General features: G+C 36.6%; 1 protein-coding gene across 2 annotated transcripts in view; it reads left to right on the forward strand.

Annotated features, from left to right (window-relative positions):
- Positions 1 to 10,347, forward strand: part of LOC149221276 (uncharacterized) — a 69,770-nt gene extending 59,423 nt beyond the window's left edge. For both annotated transcript variants that reach the window (XR_016249360.1, XM_089385060.1), the window contains one exon: positions 9,870 to 10,347. Coding sequence is in view for 1 of the 2 variants with exons in the window: in XM_089385060.1 (XP_089241186.1) it covers positions 9,870 to 9,895 (26 nt within the window). In the remaining variant the exon portion in view is untranslated. The remainder of the gene's footprint in view (positions 1 to 9,869) is intronic.
- Positions 10,348 to 16,918: the final 6,571 nt, after the last annotated feature.

Raw genomic sequence — 16,918 nt, forward strand, 5'->3', positions numbered from 1 at the left:
TCCCTTAGTGGTACACTGGATACAGGGTGAGTGGTTCACCTTCCCCTGTGATACCCCATTATGGTTGACATGTGTGTAGGGTGAGTGGTTCATCTTCCCCTACACAGACACATGCACGTAAGGTGAGTGGTTCACCCTCCCCTACGATTGACATATGCATAGGATGAGTGGTTCACCTTCTCCTATGGCATATGAGCAGGATGAGCCGTTCACCTTCTCTTATGGCATATGAACAGGATGAGTGGTTCACCTTCTCCTGTTGATGCCCCGACACACATCCTACCCATAGAGTCTGGGACTTATGGGAAGTACCTCTCATTAGGCCAATGAGTTGGTAAAAGCTGGTTAGGGACCATAGCACTACCGATGGACGCATTGTGTATCGCTGTACTCCCTATGACTAGGATGCATGGTGTTCAACAACTTGATCTGGGATGAAGGATTGACTTTAGTCAGTGGAGAGTGGTATGATACACTCTCGATCACTTCTTCATTATTACTTCATGGTTTAGCAGAGTAGGGCAGTGATGGCAGGGATGGTTCAGGATGACAGGTTGGCATGATGATGGATTGGTAGGTGGAATTCTCCCTAGCTGAGAGGGAGTGTTAAAATTGGAAACTAGGGCCAACTTCCACCTCAGGACAACCCATATGATTATTGCATTGGATTCCTCTTTCGAAGAGGTACAATTTTGATATAAAGATCATCTCATTCTGTCAAGCAAAAATAGAATTATGAATTTATTTCTCTTATGGACAAATTGTTAAGGTCGGCCATAGTCAAATATAGGCTCATGAAGCCCAATGGATGGGTTTCCTCACCCTCAACGAATTGTATAAATAGAGGTGACCTTTTCCTCATTTGGACATCATCTCATCACATCATCTTCTCTCTTGATTGGTTTGTACAACTTGGAGGTCTCTCTCTCTTCTTCGCACGTGTGGCAGCAGGCCGAGTTTTTCTGGGTAAAATAGGTTGAAGTTTTTAGGGCGTTGACCAACGTTGACTTAGGGCGATTTGACTAGCATTGACCTCAGTTTTTGGGTCAAAAGTTCGATTTCTCTAGGCCGCATTTATTGGCACAGAAATTGAGAAGTTTGGGACAAGTTGACCAGCGTTGACTTCAAATTTGATTGCTGAAAATTACAGAAGTGTTTCTCTCTCCTTTGACTGGGTTTGACTGACTTGTTTTGGGCTGATTTTGACTCTCTTGGAAGTCCGAATTGGACTGTTGTTGACCGAGCTGATTGGAGGACATTTTGGGGAAAGTTTGACCACCATTGACTTTCTGGTTAGGGCTGGTTTGTATGCTGATTTGGCAGATCTGTTTTGGGCTTACTTTTATGATATTTGTAGTCTCTCTCTTTGTTGAACTATTGAAGAATAATAAGAAGATTTGATCAAAGGGTTTCCCCACATTGGGGTTTGTCCTTGGCATTCACCACATCTTGTGTCCTCTTGTCTTGGCTTGTGTTCTGCATATGATTTTATGTTCTATGTACATTTACTATCAATGTTTATAAGTTAATGTGATTGCTACTGGATATAATTGGATTTGTCTTTGGGATGCTAAAGGAATATTGAAGTAAATTGTCTTAAGCATAGAACATACCATTGCTATCTAAAATTAACATGACATATTCTTGAGACTGTGGAACATGACATATTCTCGAGAGATTGGAGAGACCATCTCTTAGTGGAGTACTCCAAGAATAAATTTTCTTGCAAAGTATTGGACGAACTCATTCATGATGGCAAGTGCAAGGTGGAAATCAAAATCTTCTATAAAGGCAAGATATATTTTGTCCCCAAATCTTTAGTCAAGGAGAAGCTCGTTAGAGCTACACATAAAAAACCGACTGATGTCACAATAGAATCTCGCCCTAAAGACAAGGATGGCATAGACAATTAGAATTTAATTGCAACAACAAGGGAAGAAAGGAACACAAGGCAAACTGACTATAAAAAGCATTAAAGGGCATGCAGGCACAATGTGCAACTAATACCAACATTTCTTATGTTGACTGGCCTATTGTTGAACAAGTAAGGCCAACCAAAATTGAAGCATCTTTACCAAGGAAACCCATTATCTGTGGGGCCTATCTTTGTGTGAAGCATAGTTTTTATGCTGGTAGACTTTAGTGTACAATACAAAATATGGTGAGTTCACTATTGACAAGTTTCTCTCCTATGTGTTACTCCAATATTGTGTGTAATAAAGGGCGCAAAGTAACCTCACCTACAAATAGGTCTTTGCATCAGATTCCAGATAGATCACTCCTTGACGTCATGAGGAACATATATTATCTCCTCATATCTTGTACTGTCCAAATGCATGAGGTCGAAGATGATGGTTGCTATCTACATTCTGAACCACTTTTCCTTGTTTTTCTGCATCTTGAACCACTTTGGGAAGTGGTTAGGCAGAAACTTGATGGAGATTCTGTTGGAGGATTTTCTTGGAAAGTTGTGGAGCAAGATGGAAGTCTAAGCCAAGGAGAAGTAAATTTTCAGTATGAATAGAAATGTGAAAAATGCAGCTTGCACATTGTTGAAATCTCTAATAGAGGAATTGATTGGATTGTATATTGGCGACGTAAAGTTCATAGATTGGAACCGGTGAAGTTTGTACCTCTTGGAAGTGCAAATTTTGAAGCATACAAGGATCACGATCTTCGAGTGACTAATGAAGATAGGGGCAAAGGCATTTAAATGCAACCTCTAAAATGCAGCTTGCACATTGTTGAAATCTCTAATAGAGGAATTGATTGGATTGTATATTGGCGACGTAAAGTTCGTAGATTGGAACCGGTGAAGTTTGTACCTCTTGGAAGTGCAAATTTTGAAGCATACAAGGATCACCATCTTCGAGTGACTAATGAAGATAGGGGAAAAGGCATTTAAATGCAACCTCTAATGGACGAAATGGCATCTCGCAGTGCTAGTATGTTTGGAATGGTAGCTGTGAAGTTTGAAGGCAATTTTTCATTTCTAGAGGTTTAGGGGAAAGTTTTGCAGCACCCAGATTTGTCAAGTAACGTCGAGAATTTGGGGTTGTAATGTCCCCCAGAGATTAATTGCCCCGAGAGATGAAGTAGTCTATCAATCCCTGTAGGCTATAGTCTTGGATAAAGGGGAAACCCCCAAAATTCCCAATATTTGAGCAACAGGGGGCAAGTTTTGGGGTAGCTGGGGAAAAAAGCCCAAAGTTGGGGGTTACCATGAACCCCACTTAATTAATTGAGGAGAAAAATCCCTCTCAAGGAAATACAAGAGGGTTAGAATCATTTGAGGCATCATTGAATTGGATTGATTTGTCCCTATTTTCCTTTGAGCCTAAGGCTTTGAGGGTTTTAGGGTCCCTTTCTTCTTCGACTAGTTTCGGTGGAGGTGATCCCACCCTACCTAGTCACGCTTCTTGTTCTAGCACATGTCATTGGAGCAAACTAGTTTGGTCTAAGAATTAAAAATTATATTCTGTTCGGGGACAACGTATCCTCTTGGGAGCTATTTGGTCCTGTCTGAAAATCAAGCAAATCATTTCTCTGCGGTTACTTTCTTATTCGGTATTTGGAGTAGCGAAGGTTTCTTGTAGATGTTTGGCCCCTGAATTTCATTCTAAATAGCAACGATCTACTTTAAGGATAGGGCATCGAAACCTTAGACTGTTTTACCAGTGTCTCTTCGATGGAACGACAATGTCTGGGGCATACGACTCATGTAATGCTGATAAAACGAGGTCTTCCCTGAAATGGAAATGTGGATCATTGAAATTTCCAAGTCATCTGATTGGTCTATTCGTAGAGAAATTGTGAAAAGGGTTCTTTGGCGAATTACTCTGTCGCAGCACAACAAAGGTTAACACAAAGAGCGCATGTTTATAGACTACGATAACGAGTTATTCGACAAGCGAATTCGTAAGAAACCAAATTGTTGATAACGACTCTTTAGCATGTGGATTTGAAAGCAATTGGTCGATAGGACCTCTGTTGTGGCCATGAAGGTTATGAAAGTCAACTGTGGCAGCAATGAAGTCCTGGGAAGCCGCAACCTACTGATGGAGGTCGAGTGAGGTGATTGTCGACGACAGAGACAATAAAAGGATTTAGAAGCGACATTGAGGAAACGGGTTGAAGGGTTCCGATCTAGCTTTTGGACAAGCTTGGGTTTACTGGAATACGTAGCAAAAGTCATTAGCATCTCCGTAACCCTGTTAGGGCATCATGGGGTTAACATAATTTACAGTGATCCATAATTAAATTGACTCACATATTTGTAAATTATTCAATTGGGTTCGAATTCTTGATTAGGATATTAACTCTGTGGTAATAATTCATATTGTGCTATTGTTTACGTTGAAAGTCTGTCACTGTTAAAATTTAGTACTGCTGGTGTAATAACCAGGAGCAGTCGTTAAATTGACGTTGTTGAATGTTTATGAAATTCGTTGTTTACTACATTGATTGGTTATTATATATTATATCTATTTGAAGTTGAAAAGAGTATTGTGAAGAGCAACACAATTTATCTTGTGATTTTAAAACCCTAAGGTCCAAAAATTACCTAGGGCTATTATAGTCCAAAAGCAAGCTGTTGAAATTAAAGAGATTAAAGGTCAAATTCAAATGATTAGAATCCAAGTGATCAACCTACCCCCTCGAACAATACAAAAAACACTGCTATTCTACCTACTTGTAATGATGATTAACATGTTGAAGTAGAGGTTGAGAGTTTCTTTTTGAGTTTAAGTAATATTATTGATAGTATGCTAGTTCATGCACGTTATTCATATAATAGTTATCTATGTCATAATTTATAGTAAAAGCAAGAAAGTAATAACTATCCTACCATTTAGATTTTTGGCTTGGCTCTCATTTGATGAAGATGATATATTGTTAACTGTGACTTTTTTGTTTGTTTCTAAAAAGTGCTTTCTTTGAATATTAATAGGTGCAAGATATTTACATGCATGCCATTTTTACAAAAGAAGGGCCATTGGGTGACCACCGTGTTACCTCCTAAATTGTACTTGATGATAAAAGCCCTAATCCTTAAGGCTTGACCCAAGAGGGAACTACGAGGACAGTTACCACTATCACCTAATTAACCTATCCTCTTAAGTATAGGCTGGTTCTCTTATGGCTCAAGTGGGGTTTCGCTAGTAGGATTACTAAAGCTAAGCAATGAGGCACCGTGTTGAGAAATCAATGCATGTAGGTATTAGGGTTTGATTCCTCTTTTCTTGATAATTACTTGTGATTTGTGTTGGCTTCTTTTACTTATTTATTATGTTGTTTTTCATCACGAAATTACCAAATTAAATGTATATTAAGATCACAAGAACAAGAGACACAAGATGTAGGCACTCAACCAGGGAAAAACCCAGGTTAACTTTTCCACTAGTAGATTTAAATCAAGATGAGACAATCCAAGACCCTTTAGACCTAGACAAAGACCTCCTCCAATCACCAAGTCAACCCTTCCTTCCAGTAGATGATCCCTGCCAAAGTCTCCAAGTGTTAGCTTCTCAAATGCAGCTTCAATCCAGAATTTCGGCCCCCAGCTTCAAAATTTCGGACCTGCAATTGATTCAGAAATTTCAGCCCCAACTTCAGTCCAGTAACTTTTCACGTGTGAGAGAGAGATGCCCAAAAACTCGGTTCTTGTCTTCCCCAAATTCTTCCTTCTTTCTCCTCAACTTGCTCTTCTTTTTTGCCTCTTTCTCTTGTAGATCAAACTTGTTGAGTGTGTGTTCCAAATGAGTGGAGCTACCTTTCTATATATACTGCTTGTACTGGGTTGAATAGCCCTAATCCAGGCCGACTTGGTGTGGAGGTGACAAATGACACTTTTTGACTAAAAAAGAATTCTTTTACTTGATACAAAAACCCAAGAAGGGTCTAATAAAAATGACAATGACTCTATTGACTCGAGACAAAACGTAGAAGCCTTCAACGGAGGCTTTGACCTAGAAAATAAATAAAAGAGCATGAAACCCATGCTTCAAAATAATTATTTCTTTTCAAATACAATTATGAAGACCGACACTAGTTACATTCTTCAACAACATGGTGAAGTGGGAATAGCTTTAGTAAACCAATGTTTTTGGTATTTTAGGATATAAAAGAGGTGATGGGAGGAAATAGAGATTAGTACCAAACCCAACAAGGGCAATGATGTCAAGGGGAATCCAAGGTCAAGAAGAAAAGCTTCTTCAAAATGACCTATTTTCCCTATGGATTAGAGTGAGAAGAGTACGGAGATAGACTCAATAGTCTTCTATCTAATCTAGATAAAAAAATGAAGACCAAGGCCCTACAATGAAAGGGTCCTAGGAGGAACACCTTCACTAGCAAAGTCAACTGTAGATTGATACCTGTAACTATTACCCTTGCTATGGTTCCTAAAATATAGAAAAAGCAAGGAATTAAAATACCTACCAAATTAATAAAGGAAATAGGAGAGGAGTTATTCCAAAATGATTTCCTTCCAATTGATAGAATTTAACCTTCAATGCATCGACTTTTCTACCTTTGCAAAAAATTCACAATCAATCTTTAAACACCAAAATAACAATTAGGGGAGAAGAGCATGAAAAATTGACACCAAATAGTTATGCATCCCACAAAGAAAGAGCCCCCTATACATTGCATATGCTCAAGAAAGATATCTCAATTAAGCTCCAAGGAGGGTAAGCCCCAAAAATCCAACCATGACTACAAATGAGGAAGGGATATTCCTATATAGAGTCCAAATCAACTTCCCTTACAATAAAATAATAGTTTCGCATGGGAAAAACCTAGATTTAGTCTAGGGAGAAGTAAAGAATTATATTTTCCCATGACATATTTTAAAAGCATCTTCACTATGTCAATTTTTGCTAGTATTTCTATTTTGACCACATCTTGGAAATCTTGTAGCCATTTTGCATCCACTGGTGTTGATTTGGTAGAATTTTGGGCACTCTACCAAAAGATAATTGCTCCTAAAGCTAGGTCGTCCTCAAAATGTGTAATGTAACCCTAGATCTAGGGCTTGGAACATCCTAGATCTTCTCTAATGTGGGAGATCTTCAACTAAGAATGCAAGCCATCCTTTTTCAAGATGGATGTCTCCCAAAGAGAGGGCATGAAACCACGAAGAATATCCTTAAGTTACTTGTGGCATCTCTCGAAGTGAGATGTCCCATCAAGCATGATAAAATGTGCAAAGTAACCTACAAAGTGGATGTCATCCTTAAATCAAGTAAGTGGATCCATGATACAAGGCCTCAACACGTGGACTGTGAATAACCTTCAACCTAATCCAACAATATGCCTCAACATGTGTGTGCAATAATCCTCAAAATGGCACATGTGGACCAATAAACCACGAGGACTAGTGGATCCAAGTAATATTAAGTCAAAATATTTCATGAGATGATATGCCAAGTCATCAAGAGCCTCACCAACTTCTGAAGGACGACCTCATCAAAACATGCATGAAATGAAGATAAGTGTGAAAGTGCCTCCGAAAGTGGCCTAGGAAGTGGAGTGCCCAAGGTGATGTCATGCTTCGTAATACAAGTAATCCATCCACATGTAAATATCATCCATAAGAGCTAGGGAATTTGTTATGAACCAAATACATAAAAACCGGAAGTACACACGATGTATGTTGATGTGAATGTGGAGCACAATTCCAAGATAGATAAGAGAGAGAAATTATATAATAACACCTTAAAAGAATAGGAGAAACTCTTCCAAATAACCCAATACATTCATACATCCAAATCATTGTGCTCAATAATGACTACATGATCTCTATATATACCTATTCACAAGTTGCACATGTGGCCCCTTCATTACTAGGTCAACCCTATTACATAAACATTTGCACATTGCATGTACATTTAACCCCATTAATCTCCCTCTTGGGGTAACACCATATACATTTAACCCAATATATGCACCCCCTTGGCGGCATAACAACATTGGAGAAAAGGAGCCCTAACCATTTCCATGTTAATCCATCCAAGTAACAATGCATGTCTAAACAAGTGAGTGTATGCTAAGAGCTCTATGCCGTGATGAAGCCAACTAAATGATCAAGCCAATGCAATGTCCACTTAGCCTCAAAGTGCTAAGGCATTTCACCAAGGGATCCATATATCCTCATATCCAATCATTTAGCAAGGAATGGAGACTAGATCATTACATGATCAAGTGTAATGCTATCCCTTTATGATAATGAAGTATACCAAGCAAAACACCATCAAATCCTCTAGTACATGATCATCCATGTCATCAACAAGCTAAGGAACTAAGTGAACACCCTAAACATCCAAGACTCTTTCTGATGAAAATCACAAGGGTAGTGAAAAAATTCACTATTATAGGCCTCATGCAAAACAAAGGGTAACAAACTACAAGCAAAAGTATAATTGTCTTAAAAGCCATAAATGCTCACAAAATTTTCCTAGATGATCCATCATAAATATCATGTCTCTTGGCCATTCAACATAAATGCCTAGTGAGCCCAAAAAGGTTGCCATCAAGGAACAAAAGGGCATATCAACAAAAATTAACAAAATAAAACTAAGTTGCTGCTAGATCAAACTTGCATTAGTTGGAGGATCATCCTTGTCAGATTTGGAGGTTACCTAGCCCTCGTTTGTCATCTTTGCGTCAACTACAACATTCCAAGGTTCATTTGTAGGTTGCTTCTCTTTTTAAGAAATGAAGAGATCTCAAGAGTTGGGAATTTGTCAAGGTTTGAAACTTTGAGTGGCTAACTGTTGAAACACTATTGCTTCTCCTTTATGACCTGTCCAACTTTGTGGCTAGGCCTCTTGTCACTACGCTAAGGGTTTGAGGAGGCAACAAAAGGCTTTTTTTGCTTGGTGGAAGGTGCCCCTCCACAATATTCCAGGACTTGGTGCAATTGTGCCATATCCAATTGTGTCGTTTGAGCTTGTGTTGTAATTTGCAATGACAAATTAACATAAAAACAACATGTTGTTAGCCAATGAAAATGTCTTTTCCACTGCGGTTTGAGTACATATAGTGTTCCTTTGTTTCTAGATTAAAAACATAATTCACGTTTGAGAAGTTTCACAGGTAGCATGAAACTCAATGACCAAGGTAATTTGTCACATGATAGGGCATCTTTCCATGAGAGGCCAACAAGGAGAAGTTGGCCCCATAATTTTGTGGTCCACTCTTAGGGAAAATTTCCAAAGGAACAAAACCAAAAGAAATGTTAGAGGATTTCAAGTTACCCACAAAAATGACAGGAAGGATGGACAAGTTCAAGATGGATAAATATATGGCTCGTGGCAAGCCCATCAAAGATAAGGGACCTAGCAAAGAAGGCCTTTTTTTGGCTCCTCAAAGGGTTTCCCATAGCTGTAAGGCAAAAGAGCCAAATGGAATGTTTTGACATAAGCCTCTAGTGTTAATTGAATTGGCTTGAAACTGTGGTAATTTGCAAGAATCTTGCCTTTGTGCATGAGGATTGGCGATGACCAAATTGAATGTTCATTGAAAGAAAGGCCAATTTTGAATTCATGGCCCTTCCAATTCATTAAGGGCTTAATGTAGTTCATTTGTTGTTGGCAAATCCTTAATTTTGGTAGATGAAATTGAACATTAGTTACTAATCATGTGGTGAATAGAACCCATTATATCGATCATTTGTTAAAAGAACAAGAAAAACTTCTATTCTATTTCTAGCTGTATAATGATCAAGAATTGATGATGGTAGGTTTTTTGCGCAGAATAGGATAAGGACTTGGAATAGTAAAACCATTAAGATATTCTTAATAAGTAGGTGGGCTTTTCCTCTATGAAATCTATGCAGTGACTTATTGTTGATTTCATGATTGCAGGTCTTTTCACATTTCATGCGACTTGAAACATCCAAAATCAAGAGTTGATTCCTTTGAAACGAGATTCAATTGTTGCAAGAGTGTTTCTTCATAAAGTCGACGGTATTGTGTTGTGTACAATGCTTTTTTGGAGAATGAGCGTTATTGATGGCCCCTGAATCAAGTACACTGGGATATTTTAATCATTGGTTGGACAGGCTCTCCAAATTTCACGCTGACAGATTTTGTCATAATATAATTTTTATCATTGTTCTCTCGAGCCAGTGCAGTTTAGTGGGTGGCATGAGGGTTTTGGCTGCTGTTACAACAGGGGAATCAAATTCCATGGATCCTGCATATTGGAATATTTTTGTATGTACTTCACCAAGGTTATGAAATTCTCAGGGTGTTGATCTTAGTGAGCTCCTTTTTCTTGTAATTTCTCCTGTTAATTTGATGAATCATTATATTCAATAATCTTTGTACTTTATTAAGTTTATTTTGGCAATATGTTTATTCCAATTGTTCATTATCTCACCAACAACCTGTATGAATTTTATGATTTTCTTACATAGTACTTCAGTAGTTTGATTCAAAATCCATGCTGCTGTCTTCCACAAAGTGAAGTTTTCATGCTCGTGGCTTACTAGTCAGGATATATGAAAACTTAAAATCATGTAATGAGTTCAGAGTTTTCATATGTGGAAACCTCTCATGGTGTACTGGATACACTTGCTTGTATCACTCACAATTATGCAAGTTCTTGTAGCGAATGCCTCTTAATGTCTTTTTAGATGCATCTCCGGACTTGTATTCAATGCATTGTAACTCTTTAAACCTTGATGAATGCTTTGTAGTGGACCCACCCCCTCAAAGCTGTATTACATTATTTATGGCAGCTCCCTATCTCAAATACACTTGCAATGTGAACATGATAGTTTTCAAATTTTGGATGCCTTACTTTGGCAATATGTTTTATTTCAAATTTTCAGTCTCGCTGACAATTTGGATAATTTTATAACTTGCATTTTCAAACTAAGAAGCTGAGTAGTCTATCAAAACCCATAGTGTAAACTTTGACCTAGTGCAAGGTCCTTCAAGATCTCCTTCACGTGCAAAAATTAAAATTGTCTACCGAGTAGAGAGTGTTTCAAATATGTATAACTCCCATGTAACTACGCTCTCCCAAAATTGTGTACTGGATCCACTTTCTAGTATCCCTTGCAATAATGTTGTTCATTGTATCAAATACGTCTTAATACCCCTTTTTTATGCTTCTATATACTCATTAAATGCATTGTAGTAAATCTCTTTTAAAGCCGGGATCAAATGTTTTGCACTGGATTTACCCCTTCAAAGCTTTATTACTGCAGTTATGGCAGCCCCCCATCTCAGATAGATTTGCAGCGTGAAAATGTTGAATGCCTTGTCATTGACTCAAACTAGTAGCAAACAACTGCAATTTTTATTTATATTCCGACCCCTTGAAAACTCATCTCCACTTTTGATTATCATTGGCTAGGGTTCGTGGGTGCAGGTGCAGAGATGCCGCTTCTGAAATCAGGGTATCAGGGGAGGTGCATCACACACACACACTTATAAAATATATAATAAATTAAAAACTAAAAAGTAGAAATAAAATTTATGAAGTGCGAAAGAATGAACACTTGAAACATACAATCATGTAATATAAACTGTAAAACCAAACTTATACCATTGAACAACACACTCAATTTATATGGATCTACCAGGAAGGGCACACGATTCTGGGAAGTACAAATCAAGGAGATCTAGGAGGTGTACAATATATATTTTGGAACTAGAAACACTCATTGGATCTCTGTAATATGTTGCCAGGGAATAGAAAATACAAATTTGGCCTTTGTACAATCACTATAAAATGCAAAGATTAAACCTCTATATCGGTTATAGCTGAGTATGAAATATGTAGACGAGATTCCTAGAATAACTTATGGAACAGATCACAGGGTGTGGATAATGCAAATTAGATCGTAAATAAGAATGATGGACATGGAGGGCATGGATCAGACCCTAAAAATGAGAACACCAATCGTGGGATTATATTGTATAAATCAGAAATTTGGATTGTTTCCAGGGGGCATCGCTTGAGTTTCAGTAAGGTTGCTGATCTGCCTCAGCACACGGAGACATGAAAATGTGTCTCGTAGCACCAGGGACATGCCCCCTAGCAACACAGTGTTGATTCTATCTTTGTTGATTTTTGTGTAAAGTTGATATGTTTTATTTCCCGTTTTCAACCCCAAATCTTTAGGATTTAAATTTGCCTTGAACATTTCATAAATGCTATTTTTACAGTTTCTTGGAAATCCTTTACACATAATGTTCTCTCAGTTTTTATTGCTTTCACTCTGCACACTTTACCCTTCAATTCGTTTCCAAACTTCATTGACGCATCACTGATGGAGCAAGGACCGTTAGGCACTAGATTGAGCATTCTAGGCATCAAATTTGAATGGGTTCTATTGTCGCATATAATATCTAGGCACTATGACAACTTAGATCAAGATGATAATCTCTTTGTTTACGCTGTCTCTCTATAGCAGGGTAAGGGGGGTAGACCCAATGGAAAAAGAATGAAGGAGAACTAGCTGGGAACCAACCAGTGCAGAAGCCATAGTGAAGCGACCAAGTACTTGATTAAGACTTAGCAAGACTTATAAGATTTGATTAGATTCAAACAATTGAACCAATGTCTTATGGAGTCAACAATCTTGCTAGGAAATTTAGGAACAAGTAATTGATTTGCAACTGCTGCTTGGATGAGAGACTATCTTATATGAAGTGCAGATCCTAAAACTAATGTGAGATGCATGAAAATCGGTAAATTTTAGTTAAATCCCTAAGTTTAAACCCTTCAATCTTTTTTATATTGAGCTTGATTTCGTAGTAATTGACAAAGAGAAGATAAGGTGAAGCACACTAAAGTGTGACTAATGATATCTCTCATGAAAATCTAATTACGTACTCGGTGTCTCCGGTGTTGCAGAGAACTGTGGCTTTGACCACTGCAAAGTCACTGTTTTAGGTACTATTAAAAAACAAGTTTCTCAAGCAAATATGGATGCGTACCTATCTCTTTATCGACCAAGCTTATGTTTGGAAGTAAATTTTAATTATGCAGAACTAATTTAATATGCAAATGCACGAGATGATTAGAAGATAAGATGAAATTAGATTCAAGGATGAAAAATGCTTATGCCACGATCTATCAAAGCTCTTAATCACCAAAATGAAAAGTTCACTTCACTAGACAAAGATTGAATGATAAACTCCTAGCAATATCACAATTAAACCACATGTTTATTTCAAATATCTTTAATACAATTATAGTTCAAAGACAATGAAAGCTTTTTCACAATTTAATATCAGATGCTCAAAAAAAAACTGAACTTAAGAAACAAAAGATATGCAATTTATTACAATTCCATGACGGAGTACTTTAATAATTACTCGAAAATATTCGCAAAATATTTAACATGTAATAAACATCAAATAATTCAAACATTTAACATCACATTTAAAGTTATTTAACGACGAACAATTTCAATAAATGTCAAGCATAAAATGATGCTCTAAACTTTAGCATGCAAAATATTTTAGCAATTAAATTTTGAAAATTTAAATACCTTGAAGAACCATGAAATTTCATATGCTAAGCAATCCAAATAATTTCAGAAAATTGATTTTTCTTAACTGACTCCAATCCAAAAAAATAATGTTTTCTTATAGTAAATCTTTAGAGATGATTTAAAAATTATTTAGATGTGTTTGACTATAGAGAAATTAAAAATTTTAATACTATAAAATTTTCACTTTAAATTTTAATGTTCCAAAACCCTTAACACAAAAATACCCAAGAAGGAACTTTAAATTAAAAATGTAATTATTCTTTAAGCAAATTTTAATGTGCTAAGTTTTATGAAACAAATTTAATGTGACAAATGATTAATTGAAGCTTCTTAATATGACCCATGTAGTGAAATCAAAAGATTTAAAGAATTAAATTTTTAATGGGTGGAACGCCACATAAAAATTTAAAATTTTAATGTGAAAACACAAAATTATCTTCTGATTTAACATTTTAGAAACATTAAAATCACATTTAAAAAAAGGAAAATGATTTGATTTTTTTTTTCAAACAAAATCATAACGCCATTAAAAAATCAAGACCAAAAGGAAAATCAAAATAAAATGAATGAAATTCGATTTCTTAAAAAAATCAGTCGTAATATTTTTTTTTTGATTTAAATAAAAAAAATCAAAACAAAAAAAGGATGAGAAGTCAAAACAAGAATTAAAATGAAAAAACAACAAAACGAAAAATTGAAATTATTAAAGAAAAACCTAACCCAAATTAAAACATAAGAAAAAAGGAGGAGATTGTGAAGGGTTTGGTTGTGTGCAGGTCGAAGAGGAAAAGCGGTGGGCAAAGGAGCGAGGAGTAGCAAGAAGGAAGGGATGCAAAGGAAGGGTGAGGAGAATGGCAACGCGTGGGTTTGTAGGTTTGAAGTATAGGGAGCTACTCAGAGGAGGCAATGAGGAATGATGAAGGAAAAACGTGTGAAGAGGAAAAGCCGCGAAAGTATAGGGATGTGGGCTAGGAGAGGAGGTGGGTTGAGGGGCTCGCAACAATGGAGCCGCAGGCTAAGCGGAAGCCAAAGGAGAGGGAGCTGCAAGCTGGTAAATTTTCTAGAAAGGAGAAAAAACGCAACAACAGAGGAAGGCAACAATTTTTTTTGAATTTTTCTAGAGAGAAGAAAAACACAATAGAAAAGAGAGGTTCACTAAGGCACTAGACAAGGGAAGAAAAACAATAGCCCAAGAACCCCAAAATAACCTAGAAATTTATATTTTTTTAACAATATATTCCTGCTTCAAATCCTCTAAGGAAAACTCATGAAATCCCTAGATCTATATTTTGAAACCCTCAGATTGTAAAAAAAAAAACTTTGATAATGTCCCCGCAAAATGGTATTGAGGCCAGATCTTACCCTCCAGGGTCTAGATATGATTTCAAATAAAAATCTCTTTCAGATCTGCACCTGCAAAAAACGAAAACAAAACACCCAGAACCTTTGTATACAAAAAAAAAAAACCAAAACCCAAGTTAAAAAACTTCAGATTTAATTTTTTTTACAGATCTATGCATAAAGGTATTAGATCTGAGTATGAGTCCAACTCTGCTCCCAGATCCGATAATCTAAGACTCTTATTCGCTGGATTTATCAATTTTCTACAAATATTTTTTTTTGTTAAGCCTGGTAGATCCTTTTTTTTCATTATAATATATGCAAGCAGGTTACAACCACTTAGTTTGGTTAGGTTATCTCAACCTGCCTGTTGGAAAATCAAATCTGTTGACCACCTAATCGCATTATATGCCATCTAGTAGCGAAAAATAGTTAGTTTATCTATCCAAGCTATATAAAGTTGATTATCATGTGCACAACCATACACTGTCTTTCTATATATATAAACTACTCCAAATTGGAAAGTAAATGCTATTCACATATAAAATTAAGCAAAAACACTGTGACTTTATCCTTCTAGTTCTCTTGATCGGTCGAGATTGAGGTACTCGGGGCCGAGTCTTTCGCATTGGATCCGGGCAACTCGGTCGGCAAGAACATGCTTGAGAAGTTTTTCTCGATTTGGCCTAGGCGGCCATCCTGTTTCTGTAGCTGGGATTGGTTCTTTTGAAAGTCCTGCTTGTAGTCTGGAAAGTCCTTAACGACGATCATCCAGATTTGTTCCATTGCCTTCCCTAGGAGGCATTTCAGCAACTAATACAGGTGTAGAGTCTGTTTATATTGTGTTTCTCTGCCTCGAGTGTCTCCCGGATCAGGGATCAGGACCTTCCACTCTTCCACGTCCACTACCCCCGCGTTCACATATCTGTTGATGTCCTCCTCCCAATTTTCCACATATTTTTAAAAAATAAATTTTGAAAATTTTGGAAAGGTACTAGCCTAAAAACACCATGCAGAAAAAATTAAATCTTAAGATAAGTCCCAGAGCTTATGTGAAGTAGGCTCTTTAGAAAATATACGCTGAGAGTTCGCTGGTCCAACAGAGAACTATCCCCAAACACTCAACGAAAACTTGAAAGATCTCCTGCAAACACTAGATCAACCATCAAACCAAGTAGAGAAATAGAACAACAATGAAATTATGAAGAAATAGAGATACCTGCTACTTCGATCAAAATTAAGAATGTTACCCTAGATCTAACAAACTGAATAAGATACATGTATTCAAATTATTCTAAAAGAGCTATTGATTAATATTTTTCACATAACATTAAACAGAAATTAAAATAATGTTACCATAAATTCATGAAGAGGAACACCACAACATATTGAAACCCCAAAGACTTTTGCACTTATTTCAAAAAATATACAAGAGAGCTTGAGAGCTTAGTACACGCTTTAAAGATTGGATGAAAAAACAGACTAACATTGACCTCTAATTTATAGGTAAAATCTTCAACGGTCAGTTGGCTTGATCCCTGTCAAATTAATCTCGACCGTTCATAAATATTTAATTAATCTTTAATCATTACCGTCAAAATTATTTAAATTTTGAGGAAAAATCGAATTGATCATTTAATTGATTTTTAATTAACACAAAATTAATTATTTTGAGTTAATTTCTTAAAAAAATTGACTTTGATTTAACCACCAAAGCTCAAGGGTCCAAAATTTCTTGATTTCCTCAATATTCCCTTGGTAAGGAACTTCCAAAAATTAACTTCTTTAAAACCCACGAATTTCACCTTCGGAAAAATTAGTTTTACCTAAGGCACAATAATTAAATTTCTGGTTTATGATTCATTTTAATTTTGCTAGAAAATTTAATTAATTGACTTATGAGGGGATTAATAATTTTTCCAACCTTCTAATATTTAGCCATGGTGTCTAACTATGAGGGACCATGCACTAAATATTTTTTACATCAAGATTTTACAATTTAATACATGCAAGGGGAACATCCGTTTGTTATAGACCCTCAACATTTTCCCATTTCTG

This window comes from Pinus tabuliformis, chromosome Q (assembly GCF_031772625.1).
Source record: "Pinus tabuliformis cultivar Carrire ecotype Pingquan chromosome Q, CPIR1, whole genome shotgun sequence".
Taxonomy (NCBI): Eukaryota; Viridiplantae; Streptophyta; class Pinopsida; order Pinales; family Pinaceae; genus Pinus; species Pinus tabuliformis.